This window comes from Caretta caretta, chromosome 11, assembly GCF_965140235.1.
Source record: "Caretta caretta isolate rCarCar2 chromosome 11, rCarCar1.hap1, whole genome shotgun sequence".
Lineage (NCBI taxonomy): Eukaryota > Metazoa > Chordata > Testudines > Cheloniidae > Caretta > Caretta caretta.
This window is the reverse complement of record NC_134216.1, coordinates 78,930,057-78,946,409: the sequence shown is the minus strand read 5'-3', so window position 1 is coordinate 78,946,409 and position 16,353 is coordinate 78,930,057. Positions and strand designations below refer to the sequence as shown.

At 60.7% G+C, this 16,353-nt stretch overlaps 1 protein-coding gene across 3 annotated transcripts in view; it reads right to left on the bottom strand.

The window, feature by feature from the left end:
• The window catches only part of COL6A2 (collagen type VI alpha 2 chain), a 74,456-nt gene that overhangs the window by 17,364 nt on the left and 40,739 nt on the right, over positions 1 to 16,353 (bottom strand). For all 3 annotated transcript variants that reach the window (XM_075118194.1, XM_048869578.2, XM_048869577.2), the window contains exons 15-25: positions 15,238 to 15,300; positions 14,517 to 14,579; positions 7,002 to 7,064; positions 6,427 to 6,489; positions 5,948 to 5,998; positions 4,809 to 4,844; positions 4,114 to 4,176; positions 3,510 to 3,572; positions 3,174 to 3,209; positions 2,747 to 2,792; positions 1,750 to 1,902 (exon numbers count right to left, since the gene is read on the bottom strand). In XM_075118194.1, the coding sequence (XP_074974295.1) occupies positions 1,750 to 1,902; positions 2,747 to 2,792; positions 3,174 to 3,209; positions 3,510 to 3,572; positions 4,114 to 4,176; positions 4,809 to 4,844; positions 5,948 to 5,998; positions 6,427 to 6,489; positions 7,002 to 7,064; positions 14,517 to 14,579; positions 15,238 to 15,300 (700 nt within the window). The remainder of the gene's footprint in view (positions 1 to 1,749; positions 1,903 to 2,746; positions 2,793 to 3,173; positions 3,210 to 3,509; positions 3,573 to 4,113; positions 4,177 to 4,808; positions 4,845 to 5,947; positions 5,999 to 6,426; positions 6,490 to 7,001; positions 7,065 to 14,516; positions 14,580 to 15,237; positions 15,301 to 16,353) is intronic.

Genomic DNA, 16,353 nt, shown 5'->3' with positions numbered 1-16,353 from the left:
AACAAAATCCAGACAATTCCAATTCTCTCAGGCTCTGAACAATAGATTTTTGTATAGAACAATCCCTAATACAATAATAATCTAAACCACCAATCCCTTATTGCTGTTCTAAAACACAAATACAAAGCTAAAGAGCACCCCAAATCATATTGCCTTACAGTCTGAAATGCTCCTAAGTAGCTGCGCTCTATGACAGCTGACCCATCTCTCACAGGTCGCTGATAGCAAGTGGTAACATTTCTTTAAATCTTACATGTAAACGTTCCCTTTACCATCAACACACACACCTTCGTCTTTATTAACATACACACTCCCACCGCCCTACACCACATTGGCTGACAGATTTACTCCACTTGCTGACTGTTTCTCCTGAGCTCTCTCCCTCTGCTGCTAATGTCAATGGACCACCCAGCAAGCTTCCTTCTTCTCTCTTTGTTCTCTCCTGTCAGTGCCTTTGGCTGCCCACTGCCACACTGCCTTTTCTACTGTCCTGTCTGAACTGTCTAGGCACGTTTGCTAAGCTCCCTCCTGCGCACGTCCAATTCCAAGCATGCTGGAACGCACGCCAACAGTCCTCGCAGTCCCACCGTTCTCGTTACCGCAGAGTTATGAGCTGCTGACCTTTCCCTTAATTTGGTTTTCCCGCCAGTTTTACTGTGACCTTTTGTGACGAAGTGGGACTGTTCTTAATGTTTCCTCTGAATAGTGTGGGGGTGCCTCAGTTTCCCCTAGGCAGTTCTTAAGTATCTAGGGGGTGGGGTAAGGGTGTATGATCATTGCAGAGCCCTAGAGGGCAGGTGTGTGCAGGAGTCTGGACACAGAGAATGGCCGACACCCTGTTTCCTGGCAACTGATGGCCTGGGCCCTTCCCCCCCTGCAAGGTGAGAGCTAAAAGGTTGGAGAACAAAGGAATCAGGTGACCACCTGGCCCGGGAAAGGAACAAAGCCCAGAGGAGGAGGGGCTGGAGGGGGTTTTCAGTTTGGGGCTGGCTGGGACATGGAGTGAAGTGCAGACGTGGTTGTCTGGCTCACTGCCCCCCCCAAAATGGACCCAGCTGAGGGGTCCCGTTCTCTGCACCTGCAAGCTCTGTTTTAGACCATGTTCCTGTCGTCTAATAAACCTTCTGTTTTACTGGCCGGCTGAGAGTCACGTCTGACTGCGAAGTTGGGGTGCAGGACCCTCTGGCTTCCCCAGGAGCCCCGCCTGAGCGGACTCGCTGGGGGAAAGCGCACGGAGGGGCAGAGGATGCTGAATGCTCTGAGGTCAGACCCAGGAAGGTGGAAGCTGTGTGAGCTGTGTGTCCTGAAGACAGGCTGCTCACAGAAAGGCGACTACCCCAGAGTCCTGACTGACTTCATGGGGAGCAGTTCTAGAGCATCGCCCAGGGACTCCGTGACACCTTTAACGGTGGAGTGACTCTTGCTTATTTAAAATGGGAGCCAGGGACACAGAATGGAGTTTCTCTGGTATCAGTGGGAGCCTGGGGAGGGAAGGGAGTCCTATGAGAAACATGTGACTGCCACCAGCAATCAGGAGACAGTCAGCAATGGCCGCCGGCCGTGTCATGAACATAGCAGCTGCCTCTTCCCAGGCTCTCCTCTGGTTCGGAGCCCAGTCTGCACAAGGACCTGTAGGCTGCTTGCCGTGTGGATGCCTCCCTTAGGGCAGGTGGTTAAGAGGTGGGGGCCCGAGGGCCCCGTCTGTCTCTCCCTCAGAGCCCCACGCCACTGCTCACACGCATCCCGCACCTGTCTCTGACTTGGGGTCCTTGGCAATGGAGCCCAGGCGGCTCACCACGTTGATGACAAAGTTCTTCTCCAGGGAGAAGTTGGTGTAGCCGATGCTTTCGGAGCTGTCTATGACAAACACGATGTCCAGGGCACCGCAGCGCTTCTCGCAGTCTGGGGATGGGAGAGAGGAGCGGATCACAGGGGGGACAAGGCCAGCAGGGACTGCCCAGAGAGCAGGGAGGGTCTCCACCGCATGGGAGGCCATCCACGGGAAGATCCCCCATCAGGTCCCTGCCATCCAGCCTCCGGCCAATACCTGAAGGAAAGCGAAGCTATCCACAGGCAGCTGGGCACCTCTGGGAGGAAACTAAGCTGATGCTCTGAGGCACAGACGTGGCTGGACGCTCATTAGCCTTATCTGAGTTTGCAGAGTTGAGTGAATTATCTAGCCCTTTACACACCCAGCTCAGCAGGGACTCAATCCCTGTCCCTGGCAGAGGAAGGTTGCGCCCAGCTGCGACCCACCATTCCCTAAGGTCTTTCTGCAGCACCTCTGCTGGGAGAGCACTAGAGACCGGCCGGGCTGTTTCACGCCGTCTGGGCAGCTTCACCGCTGCGATGGCCCAGCGTGCAGGGGCCAGCACGGACAGTCAGGCCCAGCGGGGTCGTTATTTCCCTGAACCTGAGCAGTGGGTCTGTGCTCTGCTGGGAATGCCATCGCCGCCACGGGCAGGGCACGCTCGGCACGAACGGTGCCAACGGGCAGCAGCTGTGCCTGCGGGCCATACGGTCTGTGAGCAAACCCACGAGAGTCCTGCTGCGCCCCAACTCTGAGGCTGTCAGTGGCACACGGGGGAGAGCTGGCCCTCTCCTCGGGGTGAGGTCTGCCACGTACGACCTTCCTGCTAACACCAGAGGCGTGGAGGGGGATGACTGGGGAGGGACCCCCCCCGGGGTTCAGAGCCAAGCTGCTCAGCACTGACCGAGCCCCCAAAGAGAAGAGCATTGGACTGACCGCAGCAGCCGCAGGTTTCTCTCACGTAGGTCATCACATCGCAGTCCTGCCAGCAAAACACAAGGAGCAGAGCACTGGTGAATGCCAGCCTGCCCGTACGGTGGGGGTGCCCCAACCTTTCCCGGCCCGCAGCCCGGCTTCCCTTCTGATCATGCCCTTCTGCATTCCCTCCCTCAGACTCCGCTTTGGCTGTGGCCAGTCCCACACCGATCTCCTGCGAGTTCTGCGGCCAACAGGGGCATTCGCTGCTGCTCTGTGCTACAGGGTAAGTCCAGCCAGAGCTGCATCCCTGGCACCAAGAGCAGGATCTGCCTCTGAGTCTCAGTCCCACTCAGCATGTTGCAGGGGAACCGTCCCTGGGTGGGCGCCATCCCCCTGCCCCCCAGCTGTATCCCTATGAAGTAACTAGGAGCCTGGCTCTACTTACGGTTAGGCCAGGATCTCCGGGTGGGCCCGGATCACCCTGTAAGAAGAACACAGCGGTGTCATGCCCTTTCCCGGGACTCACCTTTGGGGTCTAGACACAGCTGCCTGCTGGGGCTAGATTCAGGCAGGCGCTGGCAGGAAGGGGAACGGTAACAGACCCCAGAGCGCCCAGCTGGAATCGTTAATGGCTGGCCCGTAAGGGAGCAGCCCCCTGCCAGTCCGGCGGGGGGAGGCCCTACCAGGGCTTCCTCAGCCTAGCTGCTGCAAGCACGTGGAAGATGCAGGGAGAAAGGGAGCAGCTGGGCGTGACCGATCTCACGGTGGCATGGTACGGTACCTCGAAGCCCTTTGGGCCTGGGCTGCCTCTGGGGCCAGGCTCGCCGGATGGGCCGGGGTCACCCTGGCAGGAAGAGAAAAGGAATGAATTGGACAGGCATGACGTGGGTGATACTGCTGAAGGAAAAGCCCCTCCCACTCGCCCTGGTCAGCAACACCCCAGCTGAGTACCCCAAGGGCTGCTGGACACTAGCTCCTAGCCGCAGGAGTGGCTGCGAGACACGGTGCCCCTGGTGCGGGGGCCACATGTGCCAAGGGGCCGGCAGGCAACACGTCCGGCGTCCAGCCACGCACAGGGTGTGCTCTGGTCTTGCAAGCGGCATGGCCCGCAAGCTGCCAGTTTGGTTCAGGGTTCTGGCTTGGGGGGTGGGAGCGGGGGCAGACTGCGATTCCAGCTCCACTCCCAGTGTCCAGAGACAGGCATTGCCCAGGCTGGGGAGCAGTAGCAATGCCAGGTGGGAGCTCTATTGACCTTTACCCACACCCAGGCGCCCCAGAGGCTAGACGTGCAGAACGGCAGGGTCCGTATGGCATCCCCCCTACCTCTGCCAGCACGGTAGGAAAGCGGGGCCTGGACGTGGGAGCGGCACTGACAGTATACTTACAGGTTCCCCTGTGTCTCCTTTCACCCCGGGAGCGCCTTTCGGTCCAAAGTCGCCCCTTGCACCCTGTTCAGAGGAGGGAGAGATGTGACGGCAGTCAGAGCGTGTGCTGGGAAAGCTGCTCCGCTGTTAGACACCAGCGGTGCCCGGCTGTCACGGCAGGGCTCTCGGGGGGGACAGCTGGCGCAGAGCAGGGCCTGGCTCTTGGGGAGCTCCCTTGGGTCAGGGGAATCCTTAGGGTGGGTGGCGCCCACACAGTGCTGCTGCACCAGCCCCATCCTCAGCCCCCACACCAGAGAAGGGGGGCACAGATGTTCGTGCCAGGGCAATGCACCCTCCCTGGACTGCGTGTGCTGAGAGAGGGCAGCGCACCCAGCGACCCGAACCCCTGTGTCTGTGCGTACACGGATTGCTAAATCCAAGCAAATGCATCAGGGTCCTGCACACCCTTCCGCAGGTGAGTGACCCCTGGGACCAAAGGGGCTGCTTGTAGGACACAGGTTGCCAGGCCCCCAGGTTAGTGCCCCCCGGGGATCAACAGAGCTGCTCGCAGGTCACGGGTCAGCCATGCCCATCAGTGCAGGGTTCCTCCGTCACTCAGTGACAGGCCAGGAACTAGCTGCTTAGCACAGTGGTCAATTCGATAACCTCATAAATACACCCCCCTACACACACACACACACACACCCACCCCGTACCTCTGGACCAGGCGGTCCCTTCTCGCCTTTGTCGCCCTGGGAACAGACAGGAGTTTGTTAGCTTCAGTTTTGTGCTGGATTGAAATTTGCTGCACATGTGCCCAGAGACAATGGTGATGGGCACATTTCAAAATAATACACCAATATACTTGTGGCCTGGTTTTAGGAGGGGGTGGAGCCCCTGCAACTCCCCTGGACTTCAGTGGGGACTACAGGTCCCCAGCACCTCTGACAGCCCAGCCAGAAGAGCCCACTGGAGTCAGTGGGAGGCTCTCCACAGTCGAATGGGCTCTGACCCTGGCCCTGGCCCTGGCGCCCCACAAGCGACTGGCTGACGGCTGTGAGCAGAGGGTAAGATTCCCCGTCAGAACTGTGGTGGGAACACGTATCACTGCACTTCTCTGCACCCTGCCCAGCTGGCTCAGGCTGGGATAATCCGCAGGCCGCTATTTAACACAGAGACCAGTAAGTCTCCTATTCGATGCAGAGTCTGATTCATAGGGGATGTTTAGAGCAGGCCTGCATTCCTCACACCACCTTTACCCATCAGGGAGCAGGGGATTCGTAACGTGCAAACCCTGGTTTATTACACTGAATTCAAAGGGGTGTGAGGGAACCGGACCCTCCAACATGATCATTCTGTTCCTACTCATTCAGGGGAGCAATAATGCTTACCCCTGCCAATGGAACCCGCCTGCCAGCCTCTCACCGCTCCTTCCAGGCCTGCCCCTCTGCTGCGGGGGAAGGATTCCCCACTGCTTTCCTCTGCAGAGTGAGGCCAGGCCGTTGGGAGAGCTGGGATCTCCCCTGCACAGCCGGCTGCAGCCCTAGCAGCTAGTATGCTGGGCCAGAATGTGCTGCCTGAACCCAGGGGCGGATTAACCACTGGGCCAATGGGACCCGTGGCCAGGGGCCCCGTCTAATTGGGGGCCCCCAGAAAAATGGGCGCCCCTGTGCCCCAACCCGTTCCGCCTACTGGACAGCAGGGGACTGCGACCCAAGCCCATTTCCCCAGCAGGAGTGCAGGGCGGGAGGCGGGGGGGGGGGCTGCAAGCAGAAGGGGTGGGGAGGGGCCCCCCACTTGCTCTGGCCCAGGGCCCCACAAAAGCTTAATCCGCCTCTGCCTGAGCCATACGTACCCCAAGTCCTCTGGGGCCAGGGTAGCTGAAGCCAGGTCTGCCTCGGTCTCCCTTTGGGGGGAAAGAGAGAACAGGTCAGTGAAAGCAGAACATTAAAACCCAGCGTGGGCTGAGCTCGCAACGTCACCGAGTTGGGAGTTTCCCTTCTCTAGAAGGGGTGTCCTGGTTTGTCAGGCAGAGGAACGGGGCTAAGAGAAGCCATGGACAGCAATGTCTTCAGCACAGCACTCTGCACCAACAGCACCTGCCTTCCAGAGACAGCTGGGCTGCCTGGTGGCAGCAGAGGCTGGGCAGGGAGCTGTCGTGGGCCTGGACACTTCACCCGGGTGTCAGCGGCGTGGCTTTGGCCGGGGGAAGGACTGGAGGGGGCAGGTGAGATCTCAGAGGTGCAGACTGAGGTGGGGGCCCCCCATGAAGCACACAGGTGAAGCCGCTGGTTCCCCCCTTTCTACTGCACTGGACGTACATCTAGACTTTACCTTTGGTCCTGGGGGCCCTGGGTTGCCCCTTGTGCCCATGTCGCCTGGGTCCCCACGAGATCCCTGCAAGACAGTGTGGGAGAGAGCAGGGTAAGCTGAGGGCACCGATCGCACCCTGGGCCAGGGGATGGTGCTGCGGATGGCTTGGGAGTTACAGGGGTTAATATAACACAGAACAATTCCCCATTTCAATTACTGCTCGCACCCCCACAGGGCCCATGCACCTAGCTCCTTCGGCACTACTGGGCTCCAGGCGGAAACCACCACTGCCACCAAACGAGGCTGGAATTAACCACACACGAAATCAGCTCTGGCCAAGCAACCAGGAAGTCAGGTCGGAGAGAGGCAGTGCGGCCTAGTGGACAGAGCACAGCAGCGGGAGCAACTGCACGGGCCCCGGATTCTGACCCTGGCTCTGACATGGATTGTGGGCAAGTCCCTGTGCCCATCTGTAAAACATGCTGGCCCCACTGCGGGGAGGTGGGCAGGGTGGGCGGACGTTTGTACCGTTCTTTGTAAATACTAGGGGCTGTTATCAAAGTCACACACTATTCCACAAGCACCGGGAAACTTACAGGCCTGCCCGGCTCTCCCACGGCACCCTGCGGGCCTCGGGGCCCCAGCACTCCTCGATCGCCCTGTGGAACAAAGCCAGGAGACAGGTCACCACGCTGAGCGGCCAGGCACACACCAGCTCTCTGCAGCTAACGGGCAGCGCAGAGCGTACGCAGCGCCATCAGGGCAGGCGTGACTGGCAGCAGGGCATTGGATGGGGTGAGCACCTGGGCTGTCTAGGCTCCCAGCTGGGCACCTCTGAGCCGTGAGCCCTTGGCTGGTAGCGTCCCCTCTCCCAGGGGAAGCCTCTTGCTGCTGCCCCGGGGGTGCAGATTGCCCGAGGGACGCTCTCCTGGCGCTGTACTAACTCACGGCAGAGCCGCCCGCCTGAGCACGCAGCGCGATGTTCCCTTCCCCGGCTGACGCTGCAGGAGTGGGGCCAAGTGCTCAGCATTCGAACTGTGCTCCCCGGGCAGGGCTATGCTACCAGGGAAGGCCTAGCTTAGTGTCCCTGCCAGGTGCAGTGCCAGTGGGCATCTTCCCAGCTTCCTCTGCTTTGGGCCATCCCCCAGCTGGCTCTCTGGGGGCTCCTTCCCAGCTGACGCCCACAGGGCAGCCGCAAGCAGCTGCCTCTTCATCCCGGGGCCAAGCACAAGAGGGGCAGCGGGTGGCCAAGTTTGTGGCGCTGTGGAAAGGGAGAGAAGGGTTAAGAAAACCTCTCTCCAGCACCCAGATTACAGGGACTGGCTGGGGGGGGGGCGGCGGGTACTGCGGAGAGGGAAACGTGGCTTCCCACACCAGGCTCTGATCTCCTCATGGCTGGGAGACCTGCCTGCGTGACCGTGCACAGCATCCGGACGGATTCCTGCCCTCTGGGCAGCCCTCCTGTGTGATGGAGGTCGGCACGAGGGGACACGCTGCAGGCAGGCTCGGCTCTGATCTGCCCCGGGTCTCGCACAGCCACGGGCAGCAGCTCCACACGGGGCTGGAGAGCGGGGCCTGCCAGGGGCTTGGAGGAAGGGCACACGTGCTGCAGTCGACATGGGGGGCGGACGCTGTGACGAAGTGACTCAGCAGGGAGGGGGGAGTGTTGACCTGGGAATGTGCCCTGGGGATGGGAGACCTGAGAGCCTGTCACCTGAGCCAGGAGGGGGAGGGGGAGGTAACACCTCTGCCCGGGAATGTGAACAGAGGCTGCAGCAGGGAACCTGCTGGGTGGGGTTAGTTGGCAGTTTGGGAGGCTGGGGAGAGGAACACAGGGAACCCCAGGGCTGGGGTCTAAGCTCCCTGCTCCCCCAGAAGGACGTGATCGAGGGGTCCTGGTTGTACCCACAAGCTCTGTTGTGGACTGTGTTCCTGTTGTCCAATAAACCTTCTGTTTTACTGGCTGGCTGAGAGTCTCAGTGGATCCCAGGAAGAGGGGTGCAGGGCCTGGACTCCCCCACACTCCGCGACAACTGGTGGCAGTGGTGGGATCTACTGCACCCCGTGAACGGCGCTTCCTGCAGTAAGTGACTGGGGAACAGTAAAACGAAGGGGAATTGACGGGGACCAGGCGTGCTGAAGATTCAGAGAGAGACGGTTTCGGGGGGCGGCTAACCCCTGGGAATGTGTGACCAGAGAGAAAGACTTTTGCAGTAACAGGGTCCCCCGGGGGATTGCAGCGAGCGGTCCCAGGGGCGGAGGAGTCTGCAGCTCGACCCTGGCAAAGAGGTGGTGACCTCAAGAAGGACTGGCACACTAAGGGCTTTTCCTGGAAACCGTGGGAAGCTGCCCGGCCTGCGAGTGGCCAGCAGGGAGATGTACGCTAAACGCCTTAAGAGTGACCTGGTGGAGCTGTGCAGGCAGAGGGGGCTGCGCATCGGGAGGTCCACCAAGGAACAACTGATTGCCCAGTTGGAGGAGAGGGATCGCTTGGATGACCCGATCCCTGTCCCTGAGGGGAGCCGCCCGGCAGACGCAGCGTGGGCCCCGGGGCCTGACCGGGCTGGGAGGGGTCAGACTGCTGCCGAGGACATCCCGAGACCCTTCCTACCTATGCCTGGGGGAGGGGTTGGGGGAAGCCCAGCGAATACCGAGGGCACCCTGACCCCAGCACCCAGCAGGGGATCCTCCCGGCGGAGCTCCCCATCCCTGGAGCGGAGGCGGCTGGAATGGGAGAGGGAGATGAAAATGAGGGAGCTGGAGGATCATGAAAAACAACGTCAACATGAGGAGAAACAACGTCAACATGAGCAGGAGGAGAAGGAGAAACAACGTCAACATGAGCAGGAGGAGAAGGAGAGGGAGCGTCAGGAGAAGGAGAGGGAGCGTCAGGAGAAGGAGAGGGAGCGTCAGGAGAAGGAGAAACAAAGACAGCATGAACTGGAGCTGGCCAGGCTGAAGAGCAGTGGGGCCCCGGCTGTGGTGAATGAGGGGGGACCCAAGACTGCAAGGAACTTTGATAAGTGCTTCCTGGCCCAGCGTAAGGAGGGGGAGGACATAGATAGCTTCCTGACGGCCTTTGAGAATGCCTGTGAGCTGCACAGGGTTGACCCTGCAGACAGGCTCCAGTTTCTCACCCCCTTACTGGACCCCAAAGCCGTGGAGGTGTACAGCCGGATGACAGGGCCGGAGGCAGGGGACTATGAACTGTTCAAACAGGCCCTGCTCCGTGAGTTTGGGCTGACCCCCGAGATGTACCGGAGAAGGTTCCGGAGTCAGCGTAAAACGCCTGAGGTCACCTACCTACAACTGGCCAACCGGATGCAGGGATATGCCCGCAAGTGGACAGCTGGGGCCCGAGCTAAAGAGGACCTGCTTGACCTAATTGTACTGGAGCAACTGTATGAACAGTGCCCTTCCGACCTGAGGCTGTGGTTGGTGGACAAAAAGCTCGAGAACCCCCAGCACGCAGGGCAGCTGGCCGACGAGTTTGTGAACAGTCGGTCAGGGGGTAGCCGGGAGGAGTCCCAAAAGAACAGGCCCCCCCCGATGCAGAGAGAGAGTCACCAGGGGGCCTCCCAGCGGGGAAATAGGGAGAACCCCCTCCCAAGGGGAACGCCTGGCGTCGGGCCCCTCCGACCCGCTCGAGGGGACCAACGTGACCTGAGCTGCTATCACTGTGGCCAGAGAGGCCACATACGGTCCCAGTGCCCTGGGCTCAGGGACAAACTGAGCAGACCCAACCTACCCAGGGTTAATTGGGTAGGGACCCAGCTGGACGAGGGGCAGACGACCCAGGAAAGGGGGCCTACCAGTTTACCACCTGCTCAGGAGGGAAGAGTACCCCAGGCCAGCTCCACCAGAGGGCTGGAGGCTCTGGACTCAGGGCGCTCAGTTTACAGGGTGGGCGCGGGGCTGTCCCTCCGGAGAGAGTGCCTTGTTCCCCTGGAGGTGGATGGGAGGAAGGTCAATGGATACTGGGATACGGGCGCGGAGGTGACGCTGGCCCGGCCCGAGGTGGTGGCCCCAGATCGGGTGGTGCCCAACACCTACCTGACCCTGACAGGGGTGGGCGGGACCCCATTTAAGGTGCCCGTGGCAAGGGTACACCTGAAATGGGGGGCCAAGGAGGGCCCCAAGGATGTGGGGGTACACCACCATTTGCCCACTGAAGTTTTGATGGGGGGAGACCTAGAGGACTGGCCAAGCAAGCCCCAGACCGCCCTGGTTGTGACCCGTAGCCAGAGCCGGCGAGGGCCACTGCTCCCTGACCTCGGGGAGGGTACCGCACCGGAGGCGCAGGACCCTACCCTGGTGGGAAGGGAGGGCCGAGGGGCACGGCTCAGAGAGGCTGAGGCCTCAGACCTGGCCACTGAGGGGGAACCGGTCCCCATCCCTTCCCCAGACGCTGAGTTCCAGGCCGAGTTGAGGAAAGATCCCTCCTTGCGGAAGCTCAGGGACCTGGCCGACCTCGGTGTGGTACGAACCATGAGGAGAGGCTGCCAGGAGAGGTTCCTGTGGGAGAAGGGGTTCCTGTACCGAGAATGGGCTCCCACAAGGGAAGTAGAGTCCTGTGGGATCAGGAGGCAGCTGGTGGTCCCCCAGAAGTATCGCCGCAGGCTCCTGTACCTGGCCCATGACATCCCCCTCGCAGGGCACCAGGGAATCCGGCGCACCCGGCAGAGGTTGCTACAGAACTTTTACTGGCCCGGGGTCTTTACCACGGTCCGGCAGTATTGCCGATCCTGTGACCCCTGTCAGAGGGTGGGGAAGGCCCGGGACAAGGGGAAAGCGGCTTTGAGACCTTTGCCCATCATAGAGGAGCCTTTCCAGAAGGTGGCCATGGACATCGTGGGGCCTCTCAGCAAGACGACCCGGTCGGGGAAGAAATACATTCTGGTGGTGGTAGATTTTGCCACCCGCTACCCCGAGGCAGTGCCCTTAGCTTCCATTGAAGCAGACACCGTGGCCGATGCGCTCCTGACCATTTTCAGCCGAGTGGGGTTCCCCAAGGAAGTCTTGACAGACCAAGGCTCCAACTTCATGTCGGCCCTGCTCCGGTGCTTGTGGGAGAAATGTGGGGTCCGGCACGACTGGGCCTCAGCTTATCACCCCCAGTCCAACGGGCTGGTGGAGAGGTTTAACGGGACGCTAAAGATGATGCTGAAAACCTTTATGAACCAGCACCCGCAGGATTGGGACAAGTACTTACCTCACCTGCTGTTCGCGTACAGGGAGGTGCCCCAGGAGTCTACCGGATTTTCGCCTTTCGAACTGTTATATGGAAGGAGGGTGAGGGGCCCCCTGGACCTGATGAGAGACGAGTGGGAGGGGAAGGCCACTCCCGATGGAGAGTCAGTGGTGGAGTATGTCCTGATCTTCCGAGAGAGACTGGCTGAACTCATGGGCCTGGCCAGGGAGAATCTGGCCAGAGCCCAGAAGAAGCAGAAGGTCTGGTATGACCGCACGGCAAGGGCCCGTGCCTACGCCACCGGGGATCCGGTGATGGTTCTCATCCCTGTGAGAAAGAACAAACTACAGGCCGCCTGGGAGGGCCCTTTCAAGGTCGTCAAGCAGCTCAATGAGGTAAACTATGTGGTGGAGCTGTCGAACCGGGCGCACCACCGCCGGGTGTACCATGTGAATATGATGAAGCCATATTATGCCAGGGGGAATGTGGTGTTGGCCGTGTGTGGACAGTGGGAAGAGCAGGGAGATGACCCTTTAGTAGATCTATTCCCTGGGACCAGAGCTGGTTCCCCCCTGGAAACAATCCCCCTCTCGGATCAGCTAACCCCTGCCCAGCAAGCTGAGGTCAGGGGGGTGCTGCATCCGTACCGACAGCTGTTTTCCAACCAGCCTGGACGCACTAATCTGACTGTCCACCGGGTGCAGACAGGGTCGCACCCGCCGATAAGATGCTCCCCCTTCCGAGTCACAGGGAAAACTGCTCAGGACCTGGAAAGAGAGGTCCGGGACATGCTGGCTTTGGGGGTGATCCAGCCATCTGCCAGCCCTTGGGCCTCGCCGGTGGTGCTGGTCCCCAAAAAGGACGGGTCGGTCCGGTTCTGCGTGGACTATCGGAAGCTCAATGCCATCACTGTATCTGATGCCTACCCCATGCCCAGGCCGGACGAGCTCCTAGACAAACTGGGAGGAGCTCGGTACCTTACCACCATGGACCTTACAAAGGGCTACTGGCAAGTGCCGCTGGATGCAGATGCCCGACTGAAATCGGCCTTTATCACCCCTCTGGGGCTCTATGAGTTCCTGACCCTGCCTTTCGGCCTCAAGGGAGCGCCGGCCACCTTCCAACGCCTGGTGGACCAGCTCCTGAGGGGGATGGAGAGTTTTGCCGTGGCGTATATTGATGACATCTGTGTCTTTAGCCAGACCTGGGAGGACCACGTGTCCCAGGTTAGACAAGTGCTGGACCGACTCCAGGGGGCTGGGCTGACTGTAAAAGCGGAGAAGTGCAAGGTGGGGATGGCGGAAGTGTCTTACCTGGGCCATCGGGTGGGGAGCGGCCGCCTAAAGCCGGAACCAGCCAAGGTGGAGGTGATCAGAGACTGGCCCGCTCCCCACACCAAAAAGCAGGTCCAAGCCTTTATTGGGATGGCAGGATACTACCGAAGATTTGTGCCCCACTTTAGCGCCATAGCCACCCCCATCACTGAGCTATGCAAGAAGGGGAAGCCAGACAAGGTGGTCTGGACCGAGCAGTGCCAGGTGGCTTTCCGGGCGCTGAAGGAGGCTCTGGTCAGTGGCCCAGTTCTGGCGAACCCGGACTTTGACAAGGCCTTTGTGGTGTTCACCGACGCCTCCGACACGGGACTGGGGGCGGTGTTAATGCAGGAGGATGAAAAGGGGGAGAGACACCCCATCGTGTACCTGAGCAAGAAGTTGCTACCCCGGGAGCAACACTACGCGGCCATCGAGAAGGAGTGCCTGGCCATGGTGTGGGCCCTCAAGAAACTAGAGCCCTATCTCTTCGGGCGGCACTTCACCGTGTACACCGACCACTCTCCCCTGACCTGGCTGCACCAGATGAAAGGAGCCAACGCCAAGCTCCTGAGATGGAGCCTGCTCCTGCAGGATTACGACATGGACGTGGTCCACGTGAAGGGAAGTGCCAACCTGATAGTGGATGCGCTGTCCCGGAGAGGGGGCCCCGAACTTCCCCAGGTCACTGGTCACAGTGACCCCGCTCAGTTCAGTCTCGAAAGGGGGAGAGAAGTTGTCGCGGAGTGTGGGGGAGTCCAGGCCCTGCACCCCTCTTCCTGGGATCCACTGAGACTCTCAGCCAGCCAGTAAAACAGAAGGTTTATTGGACAACAGGAACACAGTCCACAACAGAGCTTGTGGGTACAACCAGGACCCCTCGATCACGTCCTTCTGGGGGAGCAGGGAGCTTAGACCCCAGCCCTGGGGTTCCCTGTGTTCCTCTCCCCAGCCTCCCAAACTGCCAACTAACCCCACCCAGCAGGTTCCCTGCTGCAGCCTCTGTTCACATTCCCGGGCAGAGGTGTTACCTCCCCCTCCCCCTCCTGGCTCAGGTGACAGGCTCTCAGGTCTCCCATCCCCAGGGCACATTCCCAGGTCAACACTCCCCCCTCCCTGCTGAGTCACTTCGTCACATCTGTTAAGAAAACCTCTCTCCAGCACCCAGATTACAGGGACTGGCTGGGGGGGGGGCGGCGGGTACTGCGGAGAGGGAAACGTGGCTTCCCACACCAGGCTCTGATCTCCTCATGGCTGGGAGACCTGCCTGCGTGACCGTGCACAGCATCCGGACGGATTCCTGCCCTCTGGGCAGCCCTCCTGTGTGATGGAGGTCGGCACGAGGGGACACGCTGCAGGCAGGCTCGGCTCTGATCCGCCCCGGGTCTCGCACAGCCACGGGCAGCAGCTCCACATGGGGCTGGAGAGCGGGGCCTGCCGGGGGCTTGGAGGAAGGGCACACGCGCTGCAGTCGGACATGGGGGGCGGGCGCTTTGTGGAGACAGCTCGTCTGAGGGCCGCCTTGCAGGGAGCGATCCTGCACGGGCTGGGGAGGGCGTCAATGAGCCATTCCCTCTGCTGGCTGCCCCGAGCCTGGAATTCGTGCTTACCCTTGCTCCTTTGCTGCCGACTTCTCCTGCTAGGCCCCGGGGGCCTTCGGGGCCGGGGTCTCCCTGTTGGCAGAAAAAGGTCAGAAGATACACTCACTGTCCGGCACTGCCCTTAGGCCGTGTCTCAGCTGCCCAGGGCCCCCAGCCCAGCTCCAGCTGCTTACGCTGCCTGCCCAGGGAGAGGCACCATCTCGGGAGAGCCCCACACCTGGTTCCTTTCTTTGGGGGGGGGGGGTGATCAGGGCCAGGTGTCCTCAGCAGCCCGCACAGCCTGGAGCATCCATCACTGCCCTTTCTCCACCCCCTCAGCCCCAGGTCAGGCCCCCCAGGCTCCAGGTGGAGCAGGCCCCCCCGTAGCTGCTCCCGCGTCTGCTAGAGGGGTTGCTAGAATGGTGCAGGGCGCTCCTCTGCCAGAGCCCAGACCCCACCAGAGCCAGGGCCGGTGTGGGGGTGAACGGATGGCTCGGTCTTTCAGGGTATGGACCCGAAGGCAGCCCACGCCCATGCCTCCCTCCTGAGCTGGAGAGCCCGGCTCAGCGCCCTGCACTCAGCCTGCTCTCCTCGGCAGGAGCAAGCGTGTCCCAGCCAAGCCCGGCCTGCCTTCGCTGGCCCCCGGGGCCGCAGGAGGGGAGACTGGTGGCATTGTGGGGAAGCAGCAGCTCGCTCTCAGCCCGGCAGCTGGGCCTGACGGAGCCGTGCACGTCGTCCCCCGAGCACTCACCTTCTCTCCCTTGGTCCCAGCGTTCCCCGGGCTGCCTTTTGTCCCTGGGTCCCCGCGACGACCCTGCGCACACCGACACCAACCAGAGAGACGGGGCACAAAGGTGGAAACCAGCTCAGTTAACCTGCTGCGGCTTTGCTGCCCATCCCCCCCGCCCGAGATTCACTTCTCCTTGCCCTCCCTTGGCAGCGCGGGGCCCCTGGGAGGGGAGCAGAGGACCCCATGGCCTCACTAGGCTGCGCTGCCCTATGGCGGGAAGCGGCTGGGTTTGTCGTTAAGCATTTTCTTAGGAGAGTCAACACAGCGCAGCTCCCACAGGGACACAGACGGTTAATTCCCCTCGGCGGGGGCTTTAGTTCTAGCTTGAATTTGTCTAGTGTCAGCTTCCCGCCATTGGCACTTGTCTACTGACTCGGACGGATCGACTCCGATTTACTCCTCCCCGCAGGGGAGCTGTGCCGATTTACCCCCTGCCCCCCACCCCGGGGAGCTGTGCTAATTTACACCCCCGCCGGGGGGAGCTGTGCTGATTTACACCTCCGCCGGGGGGAGCTGGCCCGGTGGCTCCAAAGGAGCTGTGTGGATTTACCCCCCCCGGCGGGGAGCTGGCCCACAGTCTGTAGCAAGTTCCCTGGATTCTGTCACGCCCGAGAAGAGCACTGCGGATTCTGCAGCAGCTTCGTGTAAGTGAAGCGCGGAGGGTTTGAATGGAGGAAATCTGACAATGGATGTTACGCTCAGTCCCGCAGCTCCAGGGGAGAGGATTTTCTTTTGATCTGAAAATCAATTGATTCTCCACTGCCCTTGCATTGTCATTTTCTGCTCTTAGTATCACACTGCCTGCAATCACAGCTCGGGGGGAACTGGGGAGAGGGCAGCTGAGAAGAGAGGTGATTTGGGCCTGGGGGTAGCACACTGGCTGGGTGATGCTGTTAAAATGGTCAGCAGTGAATTAGTTAACAATGTGGACTTTAACTGGTCATCTTTGGGCTTGCGGAATCAATGCAGGCAAATGAGGCCAGTCCCACATCCCTCTGACCTATTGTTTCAGGCTGCCTGCAGACTCAGGCAGACCTCTCACTTCAGGTTTTCAAGGTTTCCTTTGCAATCAAGAGG